Source organism: Podarcis tiliguerta, assembly GCF_965153285.1.
Source record: "Podarcis tiliguerta genome assembly, chromosome: 6".
Lineage (NCBI taxonomy): Eukaryota > Metazoa > Chordata > Lepidosauria > Squamata > Lacertidae > Podarcis > Podarcis tiliguerta.
In genome coordinates, this window is record NC_139539.1 from 35,601,677 (window position 1) to 35,624,384 (window position 22,708).

At 39.4% G+C, this 22,708-nt stretch overlaps 1 protein-coding gene across 2 annotated transcripts in view; it reads right to left on the reverse strand.

The window, feature by feature from the left end:
- Positions 1-18,884, reverse strand: part of CTTNBP2NL (CTTNBP2 N-terminal like) — a 29,130-nt gene extending 10,246 nt beyond the window's left edge. The window contains exons 1-2 of one of the 2 annotated variants that reach the window (XM_083444406.1): positions 18,817-18,884; positions 10,145-10,252 (exon numbers count right to left, since the gene is read on the reverse strand). In XM_083444406.1, coding sequence (XP_083300532.1) covers positions 10,145-10,243 — 99 coding nt within the window. In that variant the 5' untranslated portion in view covers positions 10,244-10,252; positions 18,817-18,884. Of the gene's footprint in view, positions 1-10,144; positions 10,253-18,555 lie in introns of both variants that reach the window. The other variant, XM_083444405.1, reaches the window with a different exon arrangement.
- Positions 18,885-22,708: the final 3,824 nt, after the last annotated feature.

A 22,708-nucleotide genomic window follows, 5' to 3' on the forward strand; every position in this document is an offset into this window, starting at 1 on the left:
AAAGGATTACTGTAAACATCCAACAGCAAACAGGAAAAAGAATAGGCAAACAACATACTGAAATATATACAGGGGATTCAGGTACACCAAAGAAACCACAGAACAATACAGCTATATTTATTAATGGCTCAATGACGCAAAGAGGGGTTGTATTATTAACCTGCTCATAAGAAGTCTCTTTCTTCTTTTCCTACTCCAGAGTGCAATGCACTTTAACAGTACAGCCTAACAATTCTCAAATTTTAATATCTAGAATCCTTATCATCATGGCTTCTTGAGAATGCAACACTGTCTGTCATCCTCTCTAGGCATGAGTTATCAAAGACATTCTGCAGAGAAAATTTTCCAACAGGTTCCTATTCTACTTTTGAAACATCAAAAATCTTGAGATGATTTTTAAAAAAACAAATGGGGTACTCTGCAGAGGAACTGCAATCCCAGAAGAGGCTGCATATTCAGAAAGGTGTATTTGTTTTGCAGTCATATTGGCCAGAGAATGAAAGCAACAAAAAGAATGGAAGCGGGGATCATGCTTTTTCTTCCAGCCCCATATAGTAAGAGCAACTCCTTTAAGCAAAACTGTTCCTGCTTATTGTTCACAAAACACTTTGGGATTAATAGGATGGGATGTGTTGTTGTTGTTGTTTTATTTTAAAAATATAGTAGTTCTTGTGGCAAAGTGATCCTGTCTCCTGCAACACTAATACCGTAGCTGTATTAAATGATGGCTATGCTTGAACATCTGGGGGTCTCCATGAACACAAACACATGTTGAAGCCATACCAAGTTAAGTAAAGTAGCCCTTTCAGCTTCAATAAAGACTTTAATTTTAAACCGTAGCTCTATAAAGCAACAGCTCTGCTGAGTCTCTGTGCAACAACATACAGCAGTTAAAACTACAGAAAAAGCAAGCTATTTGTATAGAAGGCAATAATGTCCCCTTTACAATCTGTAACATTTTGTTGCTGGATCTATTTCACTTGTTAAAACAGAATGAGCCACTATTAGTAAGGAAGGATTTAAGCGTGTTCCAGGATATGGTCTGAAAGCTCATGAGGTCACCACCTTCCTGAAGTGATTGCCTGAAAACCACATGCACACCACCTTTGGTTCCCTGGTAGCCTCAAAGGTGGGATATGTAATAGAATTTAAATAAATATGTAAGAAAACATTTTCACTGAGATCCTGAAGAAATTAAGAGACTTCCCAGTTTGTAAGCGTTTTGGACAGGGACCAAAGAATGTATTTTTCTCAAGAAGAAAACCATAGCTATGTTTTCACAGAAGCCTTTAAAGCAACCTTAGATTAAAGCAATCTCAAAATACCAATATATAAAATAGACTTGTGAATAGCCACTCTTCTGGAACGAGTGGGAAGTAGAAATAACTGTTTGTATGTGTGTTCAATTTTATATTTTTCCAGAAATGGAACAATTGTTTACTTCAAAAAACTGTTCAATTCATGGGTTGCTATGAGTTTTAAAAAACTACAACCACAAAGCAGGAAATCCTAAAAGACAGTTCTTTCTCCAGTATGGAGTAATTTATCCGGGAGGACAAATCTTTAAAGCCTGATGAGATTAGGAAAACAGGAAACAGGCAGATCATGAGACATTGACTCATTTGAGAGGATTATTTTTTTAAAAGAAAGAACGATTATGCATTTTTAAAATTATTGGTCAATTATAGTATTTTCCATTATATTGCCATGTAGAGATCAAAATGCCCGCAAGAAAACCAGTTTGTTCAGATTTGGAAGATATGGCAAGTGGTAGTTAATCTAAAACCAAAGTGAAAACTTCCCATTTCCTTGCCGCCACACTGATAGGGAAGTCAGCACTGACAAACTTGTTGAGTCTGAATGAGAGTAATGAGCCATTATTAAGTTTGCTTGCAAAAAGGAAAATAGCTGAAGAGACAAAGGCAGTTGCCTTGAACACTTGCATTATTTACTCTAGAGGACATTTTCCTGAGAGAAGAGAACTGCTTAGACCTCCAGCATCAGCGCCAACACTGTTTCCCGAATGAAGGAAAAAGGACTCGATGGAGACATGGGCAAGGAGCAGCTGCAGTGATGAGCCGGGCAAGGAGCAAGAACACAGATATGGAAAGATGCCACTGAGTACAGGACACTTTGCTAGTACAGTGGTACCTCGAGTTACAAATGCCTCAGGTTATAAACGCTTCAGGTTACAAACTCCGCTAACCTGGAAGAGTTACCTTGAGTTGAGAACTTTGCCCCAGGATGAGAACGGAAATTGTGTGCCGGTGATGCAACGGCAGCAAGAGGCCCAATTAGCGAAAGCACGCCTCTGGTTAAGAACAGTTTCAGGTTAACAACAGACCCTTGGAACGAATTAGGTTCATAACAAGAGGTACCACTGTATTGAATTAAGAGTTGTTCACTGCAACACTTTGAAAGGAAGACACTTTAATTATTATTTCCATACTGCCTTTGGAGAATACTTCCCACAGGGTTTTTAACATTTATTGGATGGTCTTTTTACAAGGGCTTAACAGAATGTTTCCTCCTGATCTACTACACATCCTCTAGATCTATTAAAAAATGTTTAGTTGCCCCCGTATTTCTGTATTGATTTATTAAACAAATTCTATACCCTGCTGGTTCTAACTCTTATATCGTTGTGAAAGTTTAGTCAAAACCTGCCAATGGGTCCAAAGGGGGGGGGGGGAGAGAAAACTGGATATATAAATTGTTCAATTAAGATTTAATTAAGATTTGTGGAAAATTTGTTGTTACAATTTGAAAATTCAATAAAAATTATTTTTTAAAAATTAAAAATGTTTAGTTGCTATCAGTATTTCTGAAGCAAAGAAACAGAGTTACACCATCCACTGTGTTTCTTGTCCTTTTATAACATCATACATGTAAGTTGCTTAAATACCTGGCTTCACTATGCTATAAACAGTGTTTATATTTACCCCTAAATGTTTAGGGGTACTTTCATGGTGACTCAAGAAAATCACCATTTTATAGTTCAAACTGGGGAAAATAAATACAGTAAATGGACAAAAGTAAAAAAGATTTACAAAATGTTTAGGGGTATGCATAGCCCTGCATACCCCCAGAAAAAAAGCACTGGCTATAAGATCCTACATTTCTCAAGCTGCTTTTACTACTACAGTACTTACTACTACTATTAAATTTCTATAACACCCTTCATCCAGAGATCACAGGGTGGTTTACAATTCAGTGCCTCTTCTAGATCACAGAAAATGCATCTTCTTTAAATAGCATACCATGCAATCCTGAACTTCCTTATTGCTAGTTTTTTCTCTCCTAGAGACAGACGTTTGAAAATAAACACAAGACTGAGGTCATAGCATGGGGGTAGAGAGAGAATGAGACTAGATTAATGCAAGTAATCTGTCAGCCAGAAACTTGATAAAAGACTGAACCCTCTTATCTCTAGTCTGCAGAAGCTCCAAATCAAAATGATGTTCAATATAATAATGGCTAAAAGTTGCCAGTGTATTAAAAGAAAACACAGACACACGAAGCTTATTTGGCTAATCATGCCACTTTTCAATCAAGTGATCAATCTGCTTTATATACAAGAATAAGGTGTGGCCCTTTGTCTACACTTTACCACCTCTGCAGAATGAAATTTGCACCCAATGACTTTAGATTACCATGAACCTACTACCCAGGTAAATGGAGTCTTTAATAGCAAAAAATATGTTTACATTTTATGGGAAAGTTTTCTAAGTTGTATTTCTTAACACAGAACTCCTCTGAAGTTTTCTGGCTCTCATAACAAATTCTAATTCTTTCCCCTTCTCAAGTTCTATATTAGTAGTATCATAGATTTAGGGCACTGGGGCCTGTTAGTGGATGGTAGAAATTAATAAACAGTAGTATTTAGATACTATTTGGGATACAAGGGGGAAATACAAGCTGAAGAACTGTACCAGAACAAGAAATTCCTGGCTTTGCTTATGCAAACCAGCCTGGCCAGGCTAGCAATATACAGAACCATTGGGCAACAATGAGGACTCAGGTATTGGGCCATTAAGGGCAATTGGCAATGCAAAAAGTGATCCTTCCCCTCTGCTCAAGGAGTGGACAGAGATAGGAGATTTGGGAGGCTGTCAAGGTGATGATGAGTAGCATGATGCCATAGAAAAAGCTTGCTGGAGCTATGAGAGCAGTGAGAGACACTCTAAGGATGTAATGTTCTGAACCCCTTCCACTGAAGACAGGTGTAAACATGTGTAAAATAAACCACTAGCCTCCGCTGTGCCTTGATTTTGAAACAACTCTGAGAGAGTACCTGGAATCTTGCTACCACTTGGCAGAGATTGGGGGTGGTGCACAACCTTTGCAACAGTAGATTACTGCTGCACCTTTGATCTGTGATACTGAAGCCTATGAAGGCTTCTCTTGAGATGCAAACAGAAGCTTCACAAATTTTGTTGTTGGGACCATAGGAGGTAGAGAGGGAATTAAACTCCCCTTTGCATCCCCCTCTAAGGCTGCTATTTGTGTAACAAGCAAGCAAGCAAGCAAGCAAACAAACAAACAAACAAACAAACACTCAATTGCATTCACACAGTTAGTTTGGCCTATGCTATGCTATACAGATATGAGCAGGAGTAGCAAGGAGGACTTGTGCAGGATTTTCCTTCTTCAGAGCTGAGCATGAAGTAAAGGAAAAGAATCATTTTCCTTCTTGAGTCTTGTGTGTGCCCAAGGTCTCATTGGCAAGCACAAACAGCTTTTGGCTATAATCCAAGCCCAAATCTGCACGGTTAGTCCAGTAGCATTTGAATTCCAAAGCCATACTAGCTAATTTCAGCATTCTCTGGTTTACATTGCAGTATGTTTCTACTAGCAGAAAATGGGCTGCAATATGAGCCAATACTGATTTCTAACATAAACATACCTTGCATAGTAAGTTTCAAAGATCCTGACTAATTTTTACACACACACACACACACACACACTCACACACACTCACACACACACACAATCACCTGCTGTTCAAATCCTGTTCAGCTTTCAGGAATCAGCTAAATATTGTCTCCACTCTCCTGTGCATGACTCCTAGCTATCCTGGTAAGTAATCCCGACTGCAGTTCCAATCATTAAAACATTCATCCTAGTTTCTGAAAAGAAAACCACGCTCAACTAGGTAATCTATGGTCTATCATTGCTTAATTTACTTCAAGATTTTATTTTTATTCCTCTCCTTTCTTCATGAAAAAGCTCAAGGCAAATAATCTTCTTGTTACCTAATTATGACTGTTCCTCAAGGCTGAAATGCTAATGTTACTCTCATCAATTTTCCTCTTTCCTATACTATCAGTCAAAAGTTCAGCTATCCCACTGTGTACTATTTCAATTATTTTTGCCCAGTTCCTTGGAACGTACATCTTTCAAACACTGTATAGCTTGAAATAGTTCTCTCTCTCTCTCTCTCTTTGTAAATTCTTCATCTAGACAAACGCTAATTAAATTCATGTGCAAAGAAATTTGCAATGATGCAGGAATTAAATCACAAAGGTGAAGTAAAACAAGACAGGTTTCCCCCAAATGAGCTTCAATTTAAATGAGCAATTTTTCATTATCTTGCAGTATTTGTATAGTTTGCCACTTGAGAAAGCATAACGCCCAGCTTATTGTTCAAGTTAGTGCAGGTGGCAGGGATGGGTGAATCTGTCAGTTGCTCTCAGGTTCTCAATCATAAGTTCAGTTCTTCCCATATCCATGTCAGGTTTTTTTTAAAAAATTTAAAAAGTTGTTGAAAATTCATCACTGAATTTCTACTAATATACACTTATTTGTGTGTAATTTTAACATAAACACATTTTCGCAAAGCAGTTTCCCAAAATATAATTCATTTTAATGTTGTTTTCCCTGATGTATGCATTTTTGCACACAGTTCTACTGGGCAGGAGAACTGCATTGCAAAATTCAGAGAAGTGCAAATTTCAAAGGATGTCTGTTTTAGTTTGCATCTTAAGGAAAGTGTCCTAGGTAAGTTCACCTTTAAATGCAAACTGAATTTCTCATACATGCATAGCAGGTGAACAACTCCTTTTGTTCTCAGCTAGAATTGATGCATAACCATATACATAAGTTGGTATGAAATGCCAAATCTATTATCCTAAAGTGTTAGAATGGGAGTTCTTACTTAGTCTGTAAAGCAATTCACCCAAAAGGATAACACCCTCAGGAGACACTTTTCAGGGGATTCTGAGGGCTGCAGCAATGGGGGCAGGAAATTCCCCTTCCTCAGAAGTCATTTCACAGGCTTCTGTTGGATATAAGCCAGTGTCATTTGTGATTAGAAGTAGTATCTTGGCACAGATTTTGAAAAGGATGAGCACATGGACTTCCCCATAGTTGGTTGCAGAAAGAGGCCCATTTCCTTCCTTTTCCAAAATTACCAAATGGAAAGACAAATTGGTTTTGCTTGCATGTACTAGATAAAGCTTTAGTAAAGTCACTAAAATACTGGATTCATTCCACAGAAACAGTAATAAGAAAGTGGTAAATAAAAAGCATGAAAAAACAAAAAGAGGAAGAAGGCAAGTAAAAGGAGAATAAAGCATCCTTTTTTTATTTTAAAGGCAGCCAGCTCAGACAGAACCAGAAATCATTGTCAGCTGAGGAAGTATTGCACATATTTTGCAGAAATGAAATCAGTTTAGTCTATACCACATGAAAAACCTGAAACTGGAACCCATATCCGAATGTCTCCCAAGAGAAAAGAGACAAGACAGCATTATTAAATGGTTTTATTCAAACAGGCTTCCTTTTTTTAAAAAAAATGTTTGTGCATACATTCAGCTTTTATCCCTCAGTATTCAGAGCAGGATAAGCAGTAAGCATCTGATTTTCCTCTTCCTAATATGTGGAACAGGAAAGGAGAATGACTTATCTCCCTTTCTTATTCTGTTTGGAACAAGATGAGGAGTCAACTCAGGTGTAACTCAGACAGCCAGGTCTGTAGTCTATAGACTACAGCTGCCATATGCACACCAATTGCCTATGTTAAAAAATGGAAAGGCAGAAAGGGAGCTCGAAGAGAAGATCTGAAGGAGTGTCTCCACCCGCATCGTTCAGCCTAGGCACTGAGGTCCAGCTCCGAGGGCCTTCTGGTGGTTCCCTCACTGCGAGAAGCAAAGCTACAGGGAACCAGGCAGAGGGCCTTCTCGGTAGTGGCGCCTGCCCTGTGGAACACCCTCCCATCAGATGTCAAGGAAATAAACAACTATCTGACTTTTAGACGACATCTGAAGGCAGTCCTTTTAGGGAAGTTTTTAATGTTTGATGTTTTATCGTGTTTTTAATATTCTGTTGGAAGCCACTAGAGTGGCTGGGGAAACCCAGTCAGATGGGCAGGAGATGAGAGATAGATAGATAGATAGATGATAGATAAGCACCAGAGCATCCCCTCTTCCTTCTGCATTGGTAATGCCTCCATACATCTTTGTATCCCTTCCCACCAAAAGCATGAAGCCCCTTCTTTTTCTAGGCTTTATAGGCTGAGAGTTTTAACTGCCAAGCACTTCAAATATTTATGATAATTCTATGACATTCCTGTACCTCTGGCAGTGACAGTGGTGGGTTGGTGTGCAGTGGGGGTACAGGGTGGATTAAGAGAAACCAGAGCACTTACAGGTTTCAAAGCGACTAGACAGGTTTTCAGAGATGGCAACTTGTTTTCTTTCTTTACATGTTTGTGAGACTTTTAGCAAAACTGATATTTGTTTTGCTGATCTGTGTTTTGATTTGATCTCTCATGCAACTTGCTGTGGCAACAGCAAGTGCCCAGACTACTCATTCAAATGCCTTCTAATTAATTTTAATACAGACAAGTGGGGACTTGCAACAATTCACAGCAGGTAAAGGCAGTGGAAAGGAGATTCCCCCCCCCCCCCAACAACTTGATTCCCTGAGTGGGTTTGTTTGTTTACAGATTCCATGAGGCTGGCAGACAGAAAGATCCAGCTGCGGCACCCAAGAAGAACCCAGGATCTAACAGCATAGCAGCAGTGGATGTTGCAGCAAATGTTCTGCAAATTCGATCCCTGGTTGCTTTTATTGGGTGTTAATTGTCTTTAAATTCCTTTAAACAATCACAAGTTTTTACACTGACCCTAGAAGATATTGAGGTAGAACAGTCTTACAGCAGTAGCAGTAGCTCTCTTTTAGCTTTTAGGCAGCACTAAAACATTCATTACAGATTTTGCCCTTGCCTGGGTGACTCCATCTGGCACACTGCTCAATTCATACAGTTTAATGTGGGAGGTATCTAGTGGAACTCCCTACCTGTTGACAACAGGCAGGCCCCATTGCTGTGCTCTATCTGGCAGCTGCTTAAAACATTGTGTTCTAAAAAATTTTTTTGGCAAACCTACATGTAGAATGCAGACATGTGCTTTGGTCTCTTTTTGCTTACAGCTGATTTAACTTTCTTAAGAATTATTTAACTGTCTTTTATTGATGATTTTAATGTTTTAATTTTAATTTTTGTAAATGGCTTATTAGTTTTATTACAATCAAACAAGATATAAATGTTGTGAAATAATAATAAAATTATAAATACTAATAAAATATACTAAGGTAATCTATGTTCTTACTCATTAATAGCCATGCACAAGTCTACCCAGGACATCATTTGTCTTCACATGCTCCAACCCATGCTTATTTGTCTCTAACTTTTACATAACGGGCACCTTCAGACTGAATGAAAAGCTAAGAGGAATGACCTTAAATGATTGATTGCCACACCGTTTCACTAAGAACAATGCCATTTTATACAAGTTGTATTTTCGCCACCTCTCCTCTTGCCTAGACATTATGCTCAGAATAGCTAGGCTTAAAAAGTTCCTTATAAAGTTATGTAATTGTTATTATTTATTATTTATACCCTGTCCATCTCGCTGGGTTTCCCCAGCCACTCTGGGCGGCTTCCAAGAAAAGATTAAAAATACATTAAAACATCATTCATTAAAAACTTCCCTAAACAGAGCTGCCTTCAGGGGTCTTCTAAATGTCAGATAGTTGTTTATTTCTTTGACATCTAATGGGAGGGCGTTCCACAGGGAGGGTGCCACTACCGAGAAGGCTCTCTGCCTAGTTCCCTCACAGCGAGGGAACCGCCAGAAGGCCCTCGGCACTGGACCTCAGTGTCTGGGCTGAATGATGGGGGTGGAGACGCTCCTTCAGGTATACAGGGCCGAGGCCGTTTAGGGCAGTCATAGGCAAACTCTAGCCCTCCAGATGTTTTGGGACTACAATTCCCATCATCCCTGACCACTGGTCCTGTTAGATAGGGATGGTGGGAATTGTAGTTCCAAAACATCTGGAGGGCCAGAATTTGCCTATGCCTGGTTTAGGGCTTTAAAGGTCAGCACCAACACTTTGAATTGTGCTCAGAAACGTGCAGAAAACACCAACAGACAAAAAATTGTGGTGGTTTATTCTTCTTGCTTATTCTTTAAGTAGTTAAGCAAATACATACATTTACCAAGCAAGCTTTGTTTTCATCACCGCCAGCCGAAAATGCAAAAAAGGGGTAAGCATAAATTAAATGCAATGAAAACACTTAAAAATACTAGGCGGATAACGTCTATTGAGAACCAAATCATGCCAATATGTCTCCTAGCAACAGACTTTAACCCGGTACAAATATTGTACTGCAGAGGAGGCCTCAGAAGAGGACTGATAGAAGCCAGCGAGGATAGTTAGGTATTCAGAGGAAATATCTGTATTGCTGCTTCTGCCTGTTGAGACTCCTACAGCTGCTGTTCACCAGGCCATTTTTTTAGAACAACATGCTGAAACATGACAGTTAGAACAAGATCTTCAAGTTGCACTATTCTTCTGTGATGAAATGAGAACAATTCTGATTTAAAAATGATGTGTTTGAATTTGTAATAATCCAGGTGTTTAACCATAGCACTTTCTGTACCTGTTATCAATTTGGACATGAAATGCCAATATATAGGTGGCTACATAGCATTTGAGGTCCAAGACTGCTAATAAAGCCTGAACTATTGAACAGTATATAAACCATTGCTAGCGAACAATATATCTTTGGGTAGAAAATGAGGACAGCACCTGCAGCAGCACTCTTGCATAGCAGCTCTTCCAGTAATTGATAGCTTACCTTCAAGGCTTCTATGACAACATCTCGGGCTTCTAGTTCCCCTTCAAGAATGCTAAATAGTGTCAGTAGTTCAGGTTTGCTGAGTTTGTCCAGATTCATCTTGAACACCTGGAGAGAGAGAGAGAGAGAGAGAGAGAGAGAGAGAGAGAACATTAAGCTAGATACTGTTTTTGAACAGCCAGCAAGCATACTTTTATAAAGCCATAAAGAACCTATGACATACAAGTTTGAAGTTTCCAAGGTCTCAGTCTGGAAGCTCCTTTAAAAAACACACCCACCCAACACTTCTCCTTTTTTATGGCCAGCATAATTACTTTGCAAATCAGCAATCCTTCACCATTTCCCCTGGGCTCACAAACATATGCACACCCAGATGGCCTGGGAACAACACAACTTTTAATACAGCAGCACTAGCAACCAAGTAACAACCCATTTAACTAGGATAATGAGAGGGCTCATTAACCAAACTTGGCATTTAGACTATATAGCTAAATATCCCACTGAGAACCATTCTAAAGCCCTACAATTTTAAACTTAGAAATTAATGTCTGAAATACTACATAGAGTGTGTAAAACCACATCCTACATACAGACACTCTCTGACAAAGTTTCAAGGCATTCACTCATGCTGGAATCACTAGGAGTCATCCTACGTAATAAATTTGAAGCCCCATCTATTAGAAGTCACTACGATACCAATCACTTGAAAGCATATTACCCAAAGTTAGTTTTCTTACACATTTTGAGTCCAGCTACTCACCTTGTTCCATCAAATAGTCAAAAAACAAATTACAGCAAGCCAGCATCTTGAAATTATGATATATCTATCTCAAAGTTTCTGTATGCTTAAGAGACTATTGCATGCAAAATGTTCCACATCCATTACCACTTTGCAAGTGATTTGTATTATTCTATGCTGATCTAAACAAAGACACATTTAGATTTGTTTAAGGCATAGTAGTGATCCAGCTGCTCAGAGAAGATGCATGAATGTACTGAATATGTCATAAGAAACTAGGCCATCTGCTGAATTCTCACTGCATTCATTGGATCAGTCCCATACTGGAGTTCAAGATGAAATATTAGGTTCTTCAGCAGAACATTAAAGATGTCAAAGGCAGGGCAGGGAGAGAAAAGACACTGCTGGTCTCATTAGAGATTCTTCTCCAAATGAATGCATAAGTATGGCTCTCTGTGGTATTGTGGCAGCTTGAACCCAGCATAGCTGCTCATTACAACAGTAAGCATACCATGTACAGGTACATTCAGTACTGCAGATAAACAAGTTGACTGTCTAAGGGGAAGTTTAAACACTTTGGAAAACTCACAAACGCCTGCTTTCATAATTTCCAACAAGACCAGACAGACCTAAATTGGTACCGACACAACAGAGGAGGTGATATGTTGATCTTGAAGTTAACAGCCACATTTCCCTGTTTTCTGAAATCCTTCCCTCAGGCACACATTTGCACTGTTACTATAACTTCCTGGCAACTCCAACAGGTCCTTCAGGAAGGCACTGCTACATAAAGCAAAATATGATGGACCACAATTTACTTAAAAATACAGTGGTACCTTGGGGTAAGAACTTAATTCATTCTGGAGGTCCGTTCTTAACCTGAAACTGTTCTTAACCTGAGGTACCACTTGAGCTAATGGAGCCTCCCATTGCTGTGGTGCTGCTGCCATGCGATTTCTGTTCTCATTCTGAAGTAAAGTTCTTAACCTGAGGTACTATTTCTGGGTTAGTGGAGTATGTAACCTGAAGTTTCTGCAACCTGAGGTACCACTGTAAACCATTCCAAACAGTAGTACACCTTTGTCTTGGGTTTTTATATCTACCTGTAGAGTTTGATGAGTTGCATAAAGTTCTCAGAATCTTGACAAGAAATAGCACTTCTCTACGGAAAAGCTGTGAGATAGAAGTAGCAGCAAATGGTTGGTAACTGAAGTTCAGAAATGGTTTACTGAACAGCAGTAAACAGATGACCATATATTCCACTGATTGTAATATAAAAACCCAAAATCTGACACATATTTTCATGTTGGGAAGGGTTGACATCTGTACTGTAAGGTGAAGCTGCTTCTTGTTCTTATGAGTGTTTCTACATCACACTATAATTTATACACTTGTAGATTTACTTTAGGTGTCTTATACTACCAACCTTTGAATCCATTTATTATTTTCACAGTTACTAAACCTAAAGTAGGCAGGGAACTACCCATTGCAGAAACATAGATCACATAATTTGGTTAGTATGCTTTCTTCTTCTCTACCCTGCGGCTAGTAAGTTCTGTGCTATCCTCAAATTTTTAAAATGTCACCAAGAAATGCGCACACATTCTAGCCAGAGCGAAGCAGCAGAATTATTTTGTGAAGACAGCAACTTGCATTTCATTTGTAGGCTGAACAGGAACTACTGTCAAAAGCCTCCTTCATGTTAAACCTAAACAAACCATGACCATTGCATCATAATTCAATAAGAATGACATTTCTGAATGATATTGTTTCCACAAATGCACCAATCAGAAAAAACACTGATTGCAGTGTTTCTGAAAGGCCAGCCTAATACAGTATAGCAATATGTACCAGCAGTGAGGGTTTTTCTTTTTTAAGATCTGTGCTTGAAGGTTTTGCCTCAGATGCCTGGTGCTATTTCCTTGGCATAAACTACAATAAACAGAGGCCAGCATTTTCCTGCAATTATTGAAGATATTTCCTGTCCTTCTAAACTCTTTGACAACACATACCTGTTACTGAAACAAGGCTCCTCTGTGCACAAACCTCATTTAAATTCATTGTATCCAAGTAACTCTGGAATTTTCAGCACTTCAAAAACTCCCCTATGTGCTCGCTGAGAATATGCTGTCATTTTCATGTAATGTGGAATGTATTACTTCCTTGTAGTATATATGCAAGCACAGCAATGTCTACAGAAGTTTACATGTATAGCGCTAATTCAATTTATCTGTATACTTTAGAGATTAAAAAGTTATTTCCATTAATCTATTGCTAAAAAGTGTCCACAACCCACTTACTCTAGGGCAGTTGCAGCATCCTTAAACTGAGTAATTTTTAAGTAGACTGTGAATGCAGCCTAAAAACCGCAACTCAGATTGTGTTTACCCAGATGTCAGTAGCCTCAGAAGAAAATTCAGTTGACGTTAATAAGTAAATATATAGGGCAGAAGCTTAAAAGCACAGTTCAATGCATGTCTACTAAGAAGTAAAAAATGAGTAAAGCCTTGTGGCACATCAAAGGCTTTATGGCACAAAGTATTTACACTCTACATGGTATAGAATGCCAAGTATACAATGGGACTCCAAAAATGTTATTTAGGCAGCAATCCTATGCCCACTTACCTAGAAGTAACTCACAATCACATCATGCACTGTCCATCTCAAGTCACACTTCAGTTGGGTCCAATTGCTTACTATAAAGTTTCACAACTCAGAACTTTGCATATAAAATCTAAGAGATGCAATTTTCTTCATTTGAGGAAAAAACATCACTTTCCCACAATCACTAACCCCTTATCGCTGTCTCGTACTAAAGATATGAAGAAAAATGAACCTGGAAAAATCTAAAAGTCAAGTATGTATCCTTGTGCCAAATAAAAATAGATTATTATTTTTCTATGCTGACTGATAGCTACTTAAAATAAAGGTCTTCCTTTTTAAAAGAAGAAGAAGAGGGATTCATTCAGCAACAGCCATATAAATATCTGTATGTACAAATCTGATATTTTTTGCTCAGTCTTCAGGTGCACAAGAAACCCAATTAAATGACTTCTCAGTGATTGCAAAGGCATTCAGTACTTTCTAAGTACTGATATGGTAAAATCACAGGCTCCTCTACATTTATAGTCTGTGAGGATGCAGTTTTTTGTATATCTATTTTTTTTCTACAGAACTCTTGATAGTGCTGCTACCGCTTTGCTTCAGGTTTAAAATGCAACAATAATCTTCACTGTCTTTTGAGAGGCATTTTCAGAACTTTTATTGAGAAGCCAAATTCCAATGCTAGGAAAGGTACTTGATGCACATTCTTTCCATCATCAGAAAGACATGCCTGTTATTTTATTTATTCTGTCACCAATTCTCTTGCACTTCCCTCTTTGCTGTACTGTAAATTTCCAGCACTGTTCTGAGAATCAGCTAGCAATGATGCCAAGTGATAGATCTAAGCCAGCACTTTGTCCATTAAAGGCAGAGTTTGCAACAGTCACTTCTATGGGGCCTGTGAATTGGAGGCTGTTCTCAAAGAAATGCTGTTCATGAATATCACTCACACAGGCCAGGCTGTGTGACTTGGAAGCACCTAAAAAGAGACTAGAAATAGCTAACTGGTACTGTAAAGAATGAATGCTTGGATTTGTCAAGCCAAATCTGGTTCACAGCATCAGCTGGCATGTATCTGTTCACATTCAGCAATGGAAGCAGAACAGATATGATCAAAACTACCCTGTCTATGTTTGGTTTTTTTACTTATAGAAGAGGGGTAGCCAACATGGTGCACTTCAAAAGTTTTGGACAACTCCCATCTGCTCCAGGTAGTTTGGCCCATGGGCAGGAATGATAGGAATCAAAGTTAATAACACCATAAACTGATGAAAGTTACTCCTTGCCACCAATGAACATGCTATGAATGAGGTCTTTCAACGGGAGGGCAACCCATCGAAAACTGGTTGAAAACCTCTATCAAAATCAGCTTGCTTCCTAAACCACAGTTCCTTCAGCCATGGTAATACATTCACCCCAATATAAGAATGAAATAAGACCAACATCTTTGGATGTGGGGGCTCCTCTTCAGACATTTCTGTGTTTAGTGCAAACATACAAAGAGGATTTCTAAGTGCATTTGGTTGAACAAGTTTAGAAACCTCCCTGTGACTGGGAGCCCAGTTAAATCAGAAATGAAAAGCTTGGATAGCTCAGTTGGCTAGATAGAGCATGGTGCTGATTGCAGGTTCGATCCCCGTTTGGGAAAGCTGCATATTCCTGCATTGCAGGGGGATGGACTAGATGATTCTCAGGGTATCTTCTAACTCTATCTACAATTCTATGATTCTATGAAGAGAAGCCCATGGACCTGAGGTGGCTGGGTCAGAGCTCCAATGCACCATCCAGATAAAATGTTTGAGCACAGCTTATATCTTACTGGAAGAAGTTTCAACTTGTTTGCCTTCATCCAACATGAAGTGATGGCCAGCAGCAGGGATTTTAAAGTTTTTTGTCATCTTGAAATTATCAGAGGCACAAACCCTGAATAAAATATAGATAAATGGCAGCACCCTTGTTTCATAAACCATATCGCTAGATGGCCATTTTTATAGAAAGCTGCACAAAACCTACTGTAGCATACAAAGTCACTGCTGGTTTACCTTCTTCAATTCTCCAAATTGAAGACAGTAGTTTTATTTCTCCAAACTGAAGATAGTAGCTTCAATTCATTTCTCACAATCATCCCCCTAATAAAGAGCTTTTTTTCAGTTCACGTCATATCATATTCCGGTGATTCTAACTGGATATCATTCTGCCTAATCCAGGGACTGCTAAACATTTACTCTGAGATACAAGCTAGCCTTTCAAGGGCTTTCCTCATTCATCCTTGTACATACTCTTAGTACAGTAGTTGCAAATGTGTGAAAGGCAGCTTTTCCAAGTAAATCAAATAGAGCCTTTACCAGGGGTGGGAAAGGGACTGTTCAGTGTCCCCCAACCATTCTATATCTATAATAAAATAATGCAAAAGTGACATTGCATGAAACCCAGAACTGAATCAAGGGCAGACCACTTGGACTTCACGAGCAGGAAGACATACGCCATCCTTCAGGAGGCAGCCATGCATTCTGATTAATTGTGCAAAGTTACCTCCCATGCACATGAACAATTGTTTCATTCTCACTTTCCTCCACACCTCCCTCCACCCTTACTTTACATCTTGGATTTCTCAGTCAGAAGGAGTGTAAGAAAAAAATTCAGTCTGACACAACTTGTTTCCAAAAGAGGCAGACAGTGTTCAGTGTGGAAATCCCCATTTTAGTCTGCCTGAGGTAAGCCAGCTGGAGACAGCAGCAACAATGAAAGCTGAAAAAGGCATGGGGAAGTGAAGAACACACAAGATTATCTAGTGGTGTCCTAAGATAACATTAAAGCCATTAAAGCTATGTCACTAGTGGGTCCTGGAATAGTCTGCTGCATTATGGGATCTTGAGAATTATAATTCTGAGTTTAATCCAGATCACTGTTTGCTGCCTGAAACGTTGAGAATGGCCATATGGCCATCTGGTTTCTTTCCATTTCCTCCATTGAAGTCACTGGCATGTGTGTAGTGTTGCACGTGAACAAACTATAGTTGCCGCAACATTTCTGCTTAATATTGGAGGCACAATAGCCAAAGCGGTGAGGATAACAAATTATCAAATTTACAAAATGCATAGCAATAGTTTTGGGTGGTGGCAGTTAAAGAGATCTGCAGGAGCATATTTGTATTATTATAGTCAAAAGGAAATACATACAAATCTGTTCATGAGCATAGGAATTAAAAGTTTTAAAATCATATTCTTCAATATATCCAAATCAGAACCTCAATCTTTGTTTCCTGGCAATCCAAATTAATTACTGCTAGCAATCGTTAGAAATATAACATCTTCATTTTTAGAAAAAAAAAAACTAGAACATACAACTAATTTCCTATACAACAGTGTGTTTGCTTTTCGAATTCCTGCAAACTTACGCTGTCAGTGCTGTTATGGGCACTAAACACACCTTCAACAAACACAGATTCAGTATAGCAGTGGCATGCAAGAGCAATAGCTTTAAAAGAAGCAGAGATTTTGGAGGTAGTGGCTAGAGTAAGTTACAGTGATGGCAAACCTTGAGGAACCATATCATACATTAATATTGATTTTTGAAAATACAAATAAGTCAGTTTTTAATTACTAAATTAGTAATCTCATTACTCAGAAGTTTTCTAAATTAAAAAAAAAATCATTCTAGGAAGAAATGCTTTACAATATTCTCTAATGTCATACAAAACTACATACCACTGCAGGTGACATGTAAGATCACTATAATATTAATTGAGAGGATGTCAAAACATAAAGTGATTGCCAGAATCCTTCACTGAGTCATGAATAAAGTTTGAAATATACTAAACAAATTGTCATGTACTGCAAATGTTTCAGTAGTACAAAGCAGACCTTTATTTAAGTAGTCAATATAAATACTTTCTATTTTTGTTTCAGCCATTTGCTTTTCCTAGTCTCGATCTGTTTCCAGAAAGAAGTCCTATCGAACACTATCCTGGCACCCCTTAAAAAGAAATAAAAACCCTCAATTCTTTTCTGATACTTACCAAATTGTTTTCAAGCAGATCTAAAACAATCCAAAACCAAACATTTCATACAGCAATCCTCTAAACAAGTCTGTGACCACAAGGTTTATCTGACCTGCTCCTGCCCAAAACATACCTTTGTGCTCACGGTACCCCACAATCACCAGTAATTTTCATTCCCCCCTCTTCGTTGTTATCACACCAAAGACTCATTTTATTACTTAGAACAAATAAATACACTTTCATCCATTCAAAATATGCTTTTAAAAACTTTTAAAAACTTGTTCAGCTTGGGCATGTGCAAAGTGCTTCATGCTGTATCACCAAGCTACCACAACCATCCTTGCACTTCTGAGATTGTGAGGATTCTCAGTAAAATCTTGATCAGCAGCACTTCTCATTTAGGAAATTAAATATGGATTACAAGGCGACCAAACCTTAGAATCTCTCTCTCTCACACAGCTCCCAAGTCCCAGACATGCAGGGTCATTTCACACATTATATAGTTGTAATTGTGTTTTCCCATGATAGGATCTGTTACAACTGTGCAAGCAAACACTTATTTTTGCCAAATGTACAATTATTAAAAATTTTTTGCAATAACTTTTATTGATCATCAGTTGCATTTGAAGGTGCAGACTGATCTCTGAAGGGGCCCTACCCCCAGTTCCTGCTTTTCCTTTTGGGACTTGCTCAATGCATCCTCCTCTCCTTAGTACCTGAAGTTCTAAAACAAGAGCAGGGTACCTTTTTCTGCCAGAGCGCCAGATTATTACCATCGCTCTGAGGGCCAAGTGGACGAGGCCAAAAGTTAAGGGGGAGCTAAAGCTGAATGAAAAACAGAGCCTTTAAAAAAAATAAAAAATAACCAGCATCTCCAAACGTAAATGCAAAACACACAGAGAGGACATTTTTTAAAAAAATAAATAAATACATGAGCAACTGTAGCCTTAAAAAATAATAATCAAAAGCTGTGCTCTCTAACCAAACAAACAGAGAGAGCATTTCAAACCTGCCGCTCCAAACTTAAACTCGAAGGAAGCTTTTCTAAGCCAGCAGCTCCAAACTTACATGCAAGGCAAGGCACAGAAGGCAGGCAACGCTGAAGTAGGCAAGCTCCCGATGGAAGACTTTATCAGTGACCGAGTGAAACAAAGCAAACAGCCTTTTTCACCGGGTGGAGGAGGGAAAAACACACAGAGAGAAACAAGCAGCCTTTTTTTCCCCTCCCCTGGGTAGAAGGGTGGGAAACACGCAGAGAGAAACAGGGAGCTCTCTTTCCTTATGCAAAAAGGCTCAGCGAGGGGAGGACCCGGAGAAAGCAGCCCTTACCAGAGCGATTCGCGAGGAGTGCCTTCTCCAGCCTGGCCCAAATGCAGGAAGGAGGAAATAGCGACGTCTTTCTGAGAGCCCAGGGCGTCCTTAGCAACCACCTTAGCGACGGACCCTCTGGCGCCAAATTCAAAAATGCTTCCAGGTAGAGCTTCAGTCGGGGCTGCTTGGCAGAAATGTAGCAGTGGAGGCTTTTCTGTCCCAACCAATGCCGGATATACGTATAAACTAAACAAGCTAAAGCTTAGGGCCCCACTCTCTTGGCGCCCCCCCCACAAAAAAGCAAAGGGGGGGGGACACACACCGGGGTGTACATTTCCAAAATATAAGATAAAAAACAAATAAAATAAAATCTACATAATCTACATACAGCAACAGTGTTTTGTGTTCTGTTCAGCAACAGTAATGGGGCCCGCCTGCTAGCCTGCTCCCTAAAATATAATTGATTCGTTCATTTCTATATATAGGGTGCCTACATTCTGCATGTGCAAGTGGCTTTAGATACCTATTGGGTCCATAAATTATCATACAGCATATATTCAACACAAAAAACTGCAACAATTTGTTGTTGACAAAGGACAGCTGGACATCTAAAGGGCCCCATTACCTTCAGTAGCTTAGGGCCTCATCAAACCTAAATCTAGCCCTGGTCCCAGCGCTTCAGCAAGCAAAAGAGTCTGTGGCATTTGGGGGGGGGGGGGTTGCAGCAGGACTGGGCATAGGAACCAAGCCTTAGGGGCCAAGGTCCCTTTGCCACCCCCCCAATAAAATATTTGAGCCCCACCCCCATTAATGGGCAATGCCATTCAAACGGTGTGCACGTGCTACATCATGTGATTGATTCTGCAGGATGGGGCTTACCTGCCCCCCATATTTTTGATGAGATTTTTGATGACACGCACCTTAAAAGGTTTATCTGGAAATACTTCCTGAATTGAAGTTAAGGCTATTGCTGATGCAATTGGTAAGTTCGAGTCTGTGGTATCCCTTCTTACATGGCAAGAGATCCTTTTTGAAGTCAATCTTACAGCAAGCTACTACAAAATTAGGAAGATGATTTAAATTCAGCTACAAGCCAGTTGCAAATGACCAAATGACTTGTGGTCTGCAAGTGTGATGAAAAAAATTCCAGCAAGTTCTGATAGGTGCTACTGTGATTGCTAAGCAGCTAGAAATACTAGTACCAAATTTTGAGACAGAACAAGTTAGAAAATGAGAAAGAAACTGAAGCCTTAGAAGAGGCACCACAAACTCCAAAGAAGAAATTCAAAACAGGTTTCTACTATGCTGTCTTAGATATGGCCATACAGTTTGTGGAAGAGAGATTCCAACAGCTACAACAATATAATTCTCTATCTGGCTTCCTGTATGATATATACAGTATCAACAAAAAAACTTCCTGAAGATGTACGTACTTAAAGCCAGCAATAATTTGGAAAAAATCATTGATGCACAATGGAAGCAAGATATTGATACTGAAGATCTGTGCCATGAACTTATAGCTATAGCTCGAAGACTTCCAAAGTCCATGTTGCCACAAAGTGTATTTCTTTTCACACTACAACAAAAACTCCTGGATAATTTATCTAATGTATCTGTTGCTCTAACAATCCTTCCCATACGTTCAGTGCCAGTGGAAAGTGCTGAATGCAATTTCTCAAAGCTCTAACTTACAAAAACTTACATAAGCTCAACAACGTTGCAAAATATAATTGCTTGGCAACTATATAGACTTATCTGCTCAACAATGTTGCAAAATATAATTGCTTGGCAACTATATCAATTGAACATGTCCAAGCATCAGCACCTGACCTAAAGGAATTGGTAACAAATTGATGTGCCTGAAATGGAAACTTTGAAGAGACTCTTTTCAAAATGATTTGTGTCCTAAAATATTTTCTTTTTTTATTTGAGAAAGACAATCAAAGATTGTTGCATTACTTAATCTTGCAATTTAATTTTGTTAGAAGTTTCAACTTTTCTGCCTTTCATTTTTTCCCTATAATACTCTTTTCTTTTTTTTGAAAATTGAAGTTAGCATGTGTGTGTGTGAGCACGCCCCAGTAGTTAGTCTTGCCTAGGGGGCAAAATAACCTGGCAGTGGCACTGCCTCTAATTACCTGCACCCCTTTCAATCTGTTTTCAGGCCTGGTTTCGGCAGGGAAATTGCCTTGACCAATGACAGTGGATGAAGAACATCCATGGCTACTAACCCTGATGACTATGTTCTAACTCCACTGATAGAGGCAGCAATAGTTCTGAATACCAGTCTCTAGAAACAACAGAAGGGGAAGTTTCTGTTGCATTCAGGTCCCTCTTTCAGGCTTCCCACTGGCATCTGGTTGGTTACTATGCGAAGAGGACGCTGGTCTAGATGGGCCACTGGCCTTATGGGGGATGAAAGAGGAAACAAAAGCCAGATAGCTTAGGTCCCTTCAGTTGGTGGAACTTTCTCAGAACAGCAAGAGATGAACTTATTTAATGACCAGTAGGTAGCATCTTTCATGGTCTTGGTCTACAGTGAGGTGAGTTCCCAAGTCGCTTTCCTATCTTACATAAACATTGTCTGTGACTACATGACTATACAGCAGTGCTCTTCTAACAGGTGGCTGATACTGAAGCCCTGCCAAGAACTGCCCCTGACTATAGGACAGATAAGAAATTAGTCACATTATCCACAGGTGTCTGAACACAGGGTAAGAAATGTGGCTGGCTAATGAAAGGGTCCCAGACCCCCAAATAAGGTCTGAGCACAAGAGGAGTCTTCCACATTTCTATCTGCAAGCCACTCTCTCATGCATCCCTCCCCCCAAATTGCCAACAGTAATTTGTTCATTTCTTTATGAAAGTGTTTATATACCACCAATTCACTTAAAATATCATACAGCTATGCACTATGCATTGCATTTAATTTAACTCAGCAATGTTTCAGGGTTAATATATCACCCTGCTAGGAAATGCCAATGAATGCAAACCAATTTAATTTACGCAGAAGAACTGAACTGTAGAAAACATCCCTCAAACATTAGAAGCATTGTTTGGCCACTCAAAAGAGCTGCTTTGTAACTCAGCATCTGGAGGAATTACCCAGCCAGCTCTCCTCTGGTCCAGGATCCATGTGACAGGAGATGAAAAACAAGCAATGGTTTAACCTATCCACCTTTCTGGACAACATGCCCTGATGTCAGCACATATTAAAAAGAGCCAGTGGCCTCTCTGGGCATAAGTAAAGATGCATGAAATGTTGTACAGTGGTACCTCGGGTTACATACGCTTCAGGTTACATACGCTTCAGGTTACATACGCTTCAGGTTACATACGCTTCAGGTTACAGACTCTGCTACCCCAGAAACAGTACCTTGGGTTAAGAACTTTGCTTCAGGATGAGAACAGAAATTGTGCTCCGGCGGCGTGGCAGCAGCAGGAGGCCCCATTAGCTAAAGTGGTGCTTCAGGTTAAGAACAGTTTCAGGTTAAGAATGGACCTCTGGAACGAATTAAGTACTTAACTCAAGGTACCACTGTATATATGAGGCTGTCATGAGGATCCTGTGTGTTTGTGTGTTGTGCTCAACTTTAGGAAATGTGCAAGATGCTTGAGGACTCTTCAAACTTCTTTTTTTAATTAAAAAAAATATCTGTGCACTGAATCACAATGGGGCTTTTCTAAAGTTTTAAAAGCCTATCCCCCACTTAAATAAAAACTATCATTTTAGGAAGCCTTGTGGGGCTGCAAAGAGCCCTGTGATGCTCTGGGTGAGCATGAGGCTTAAAAAATGTTTGAAGTAAAGGAAATGAACCTTTGGCACCTTGCAAGGATGCATCCCTGGCCTTCTCTTTGTGCTCAGGAATTGGGTGTGTGGCCTGTGCTTGATGGACTCGCATGCTCCCTA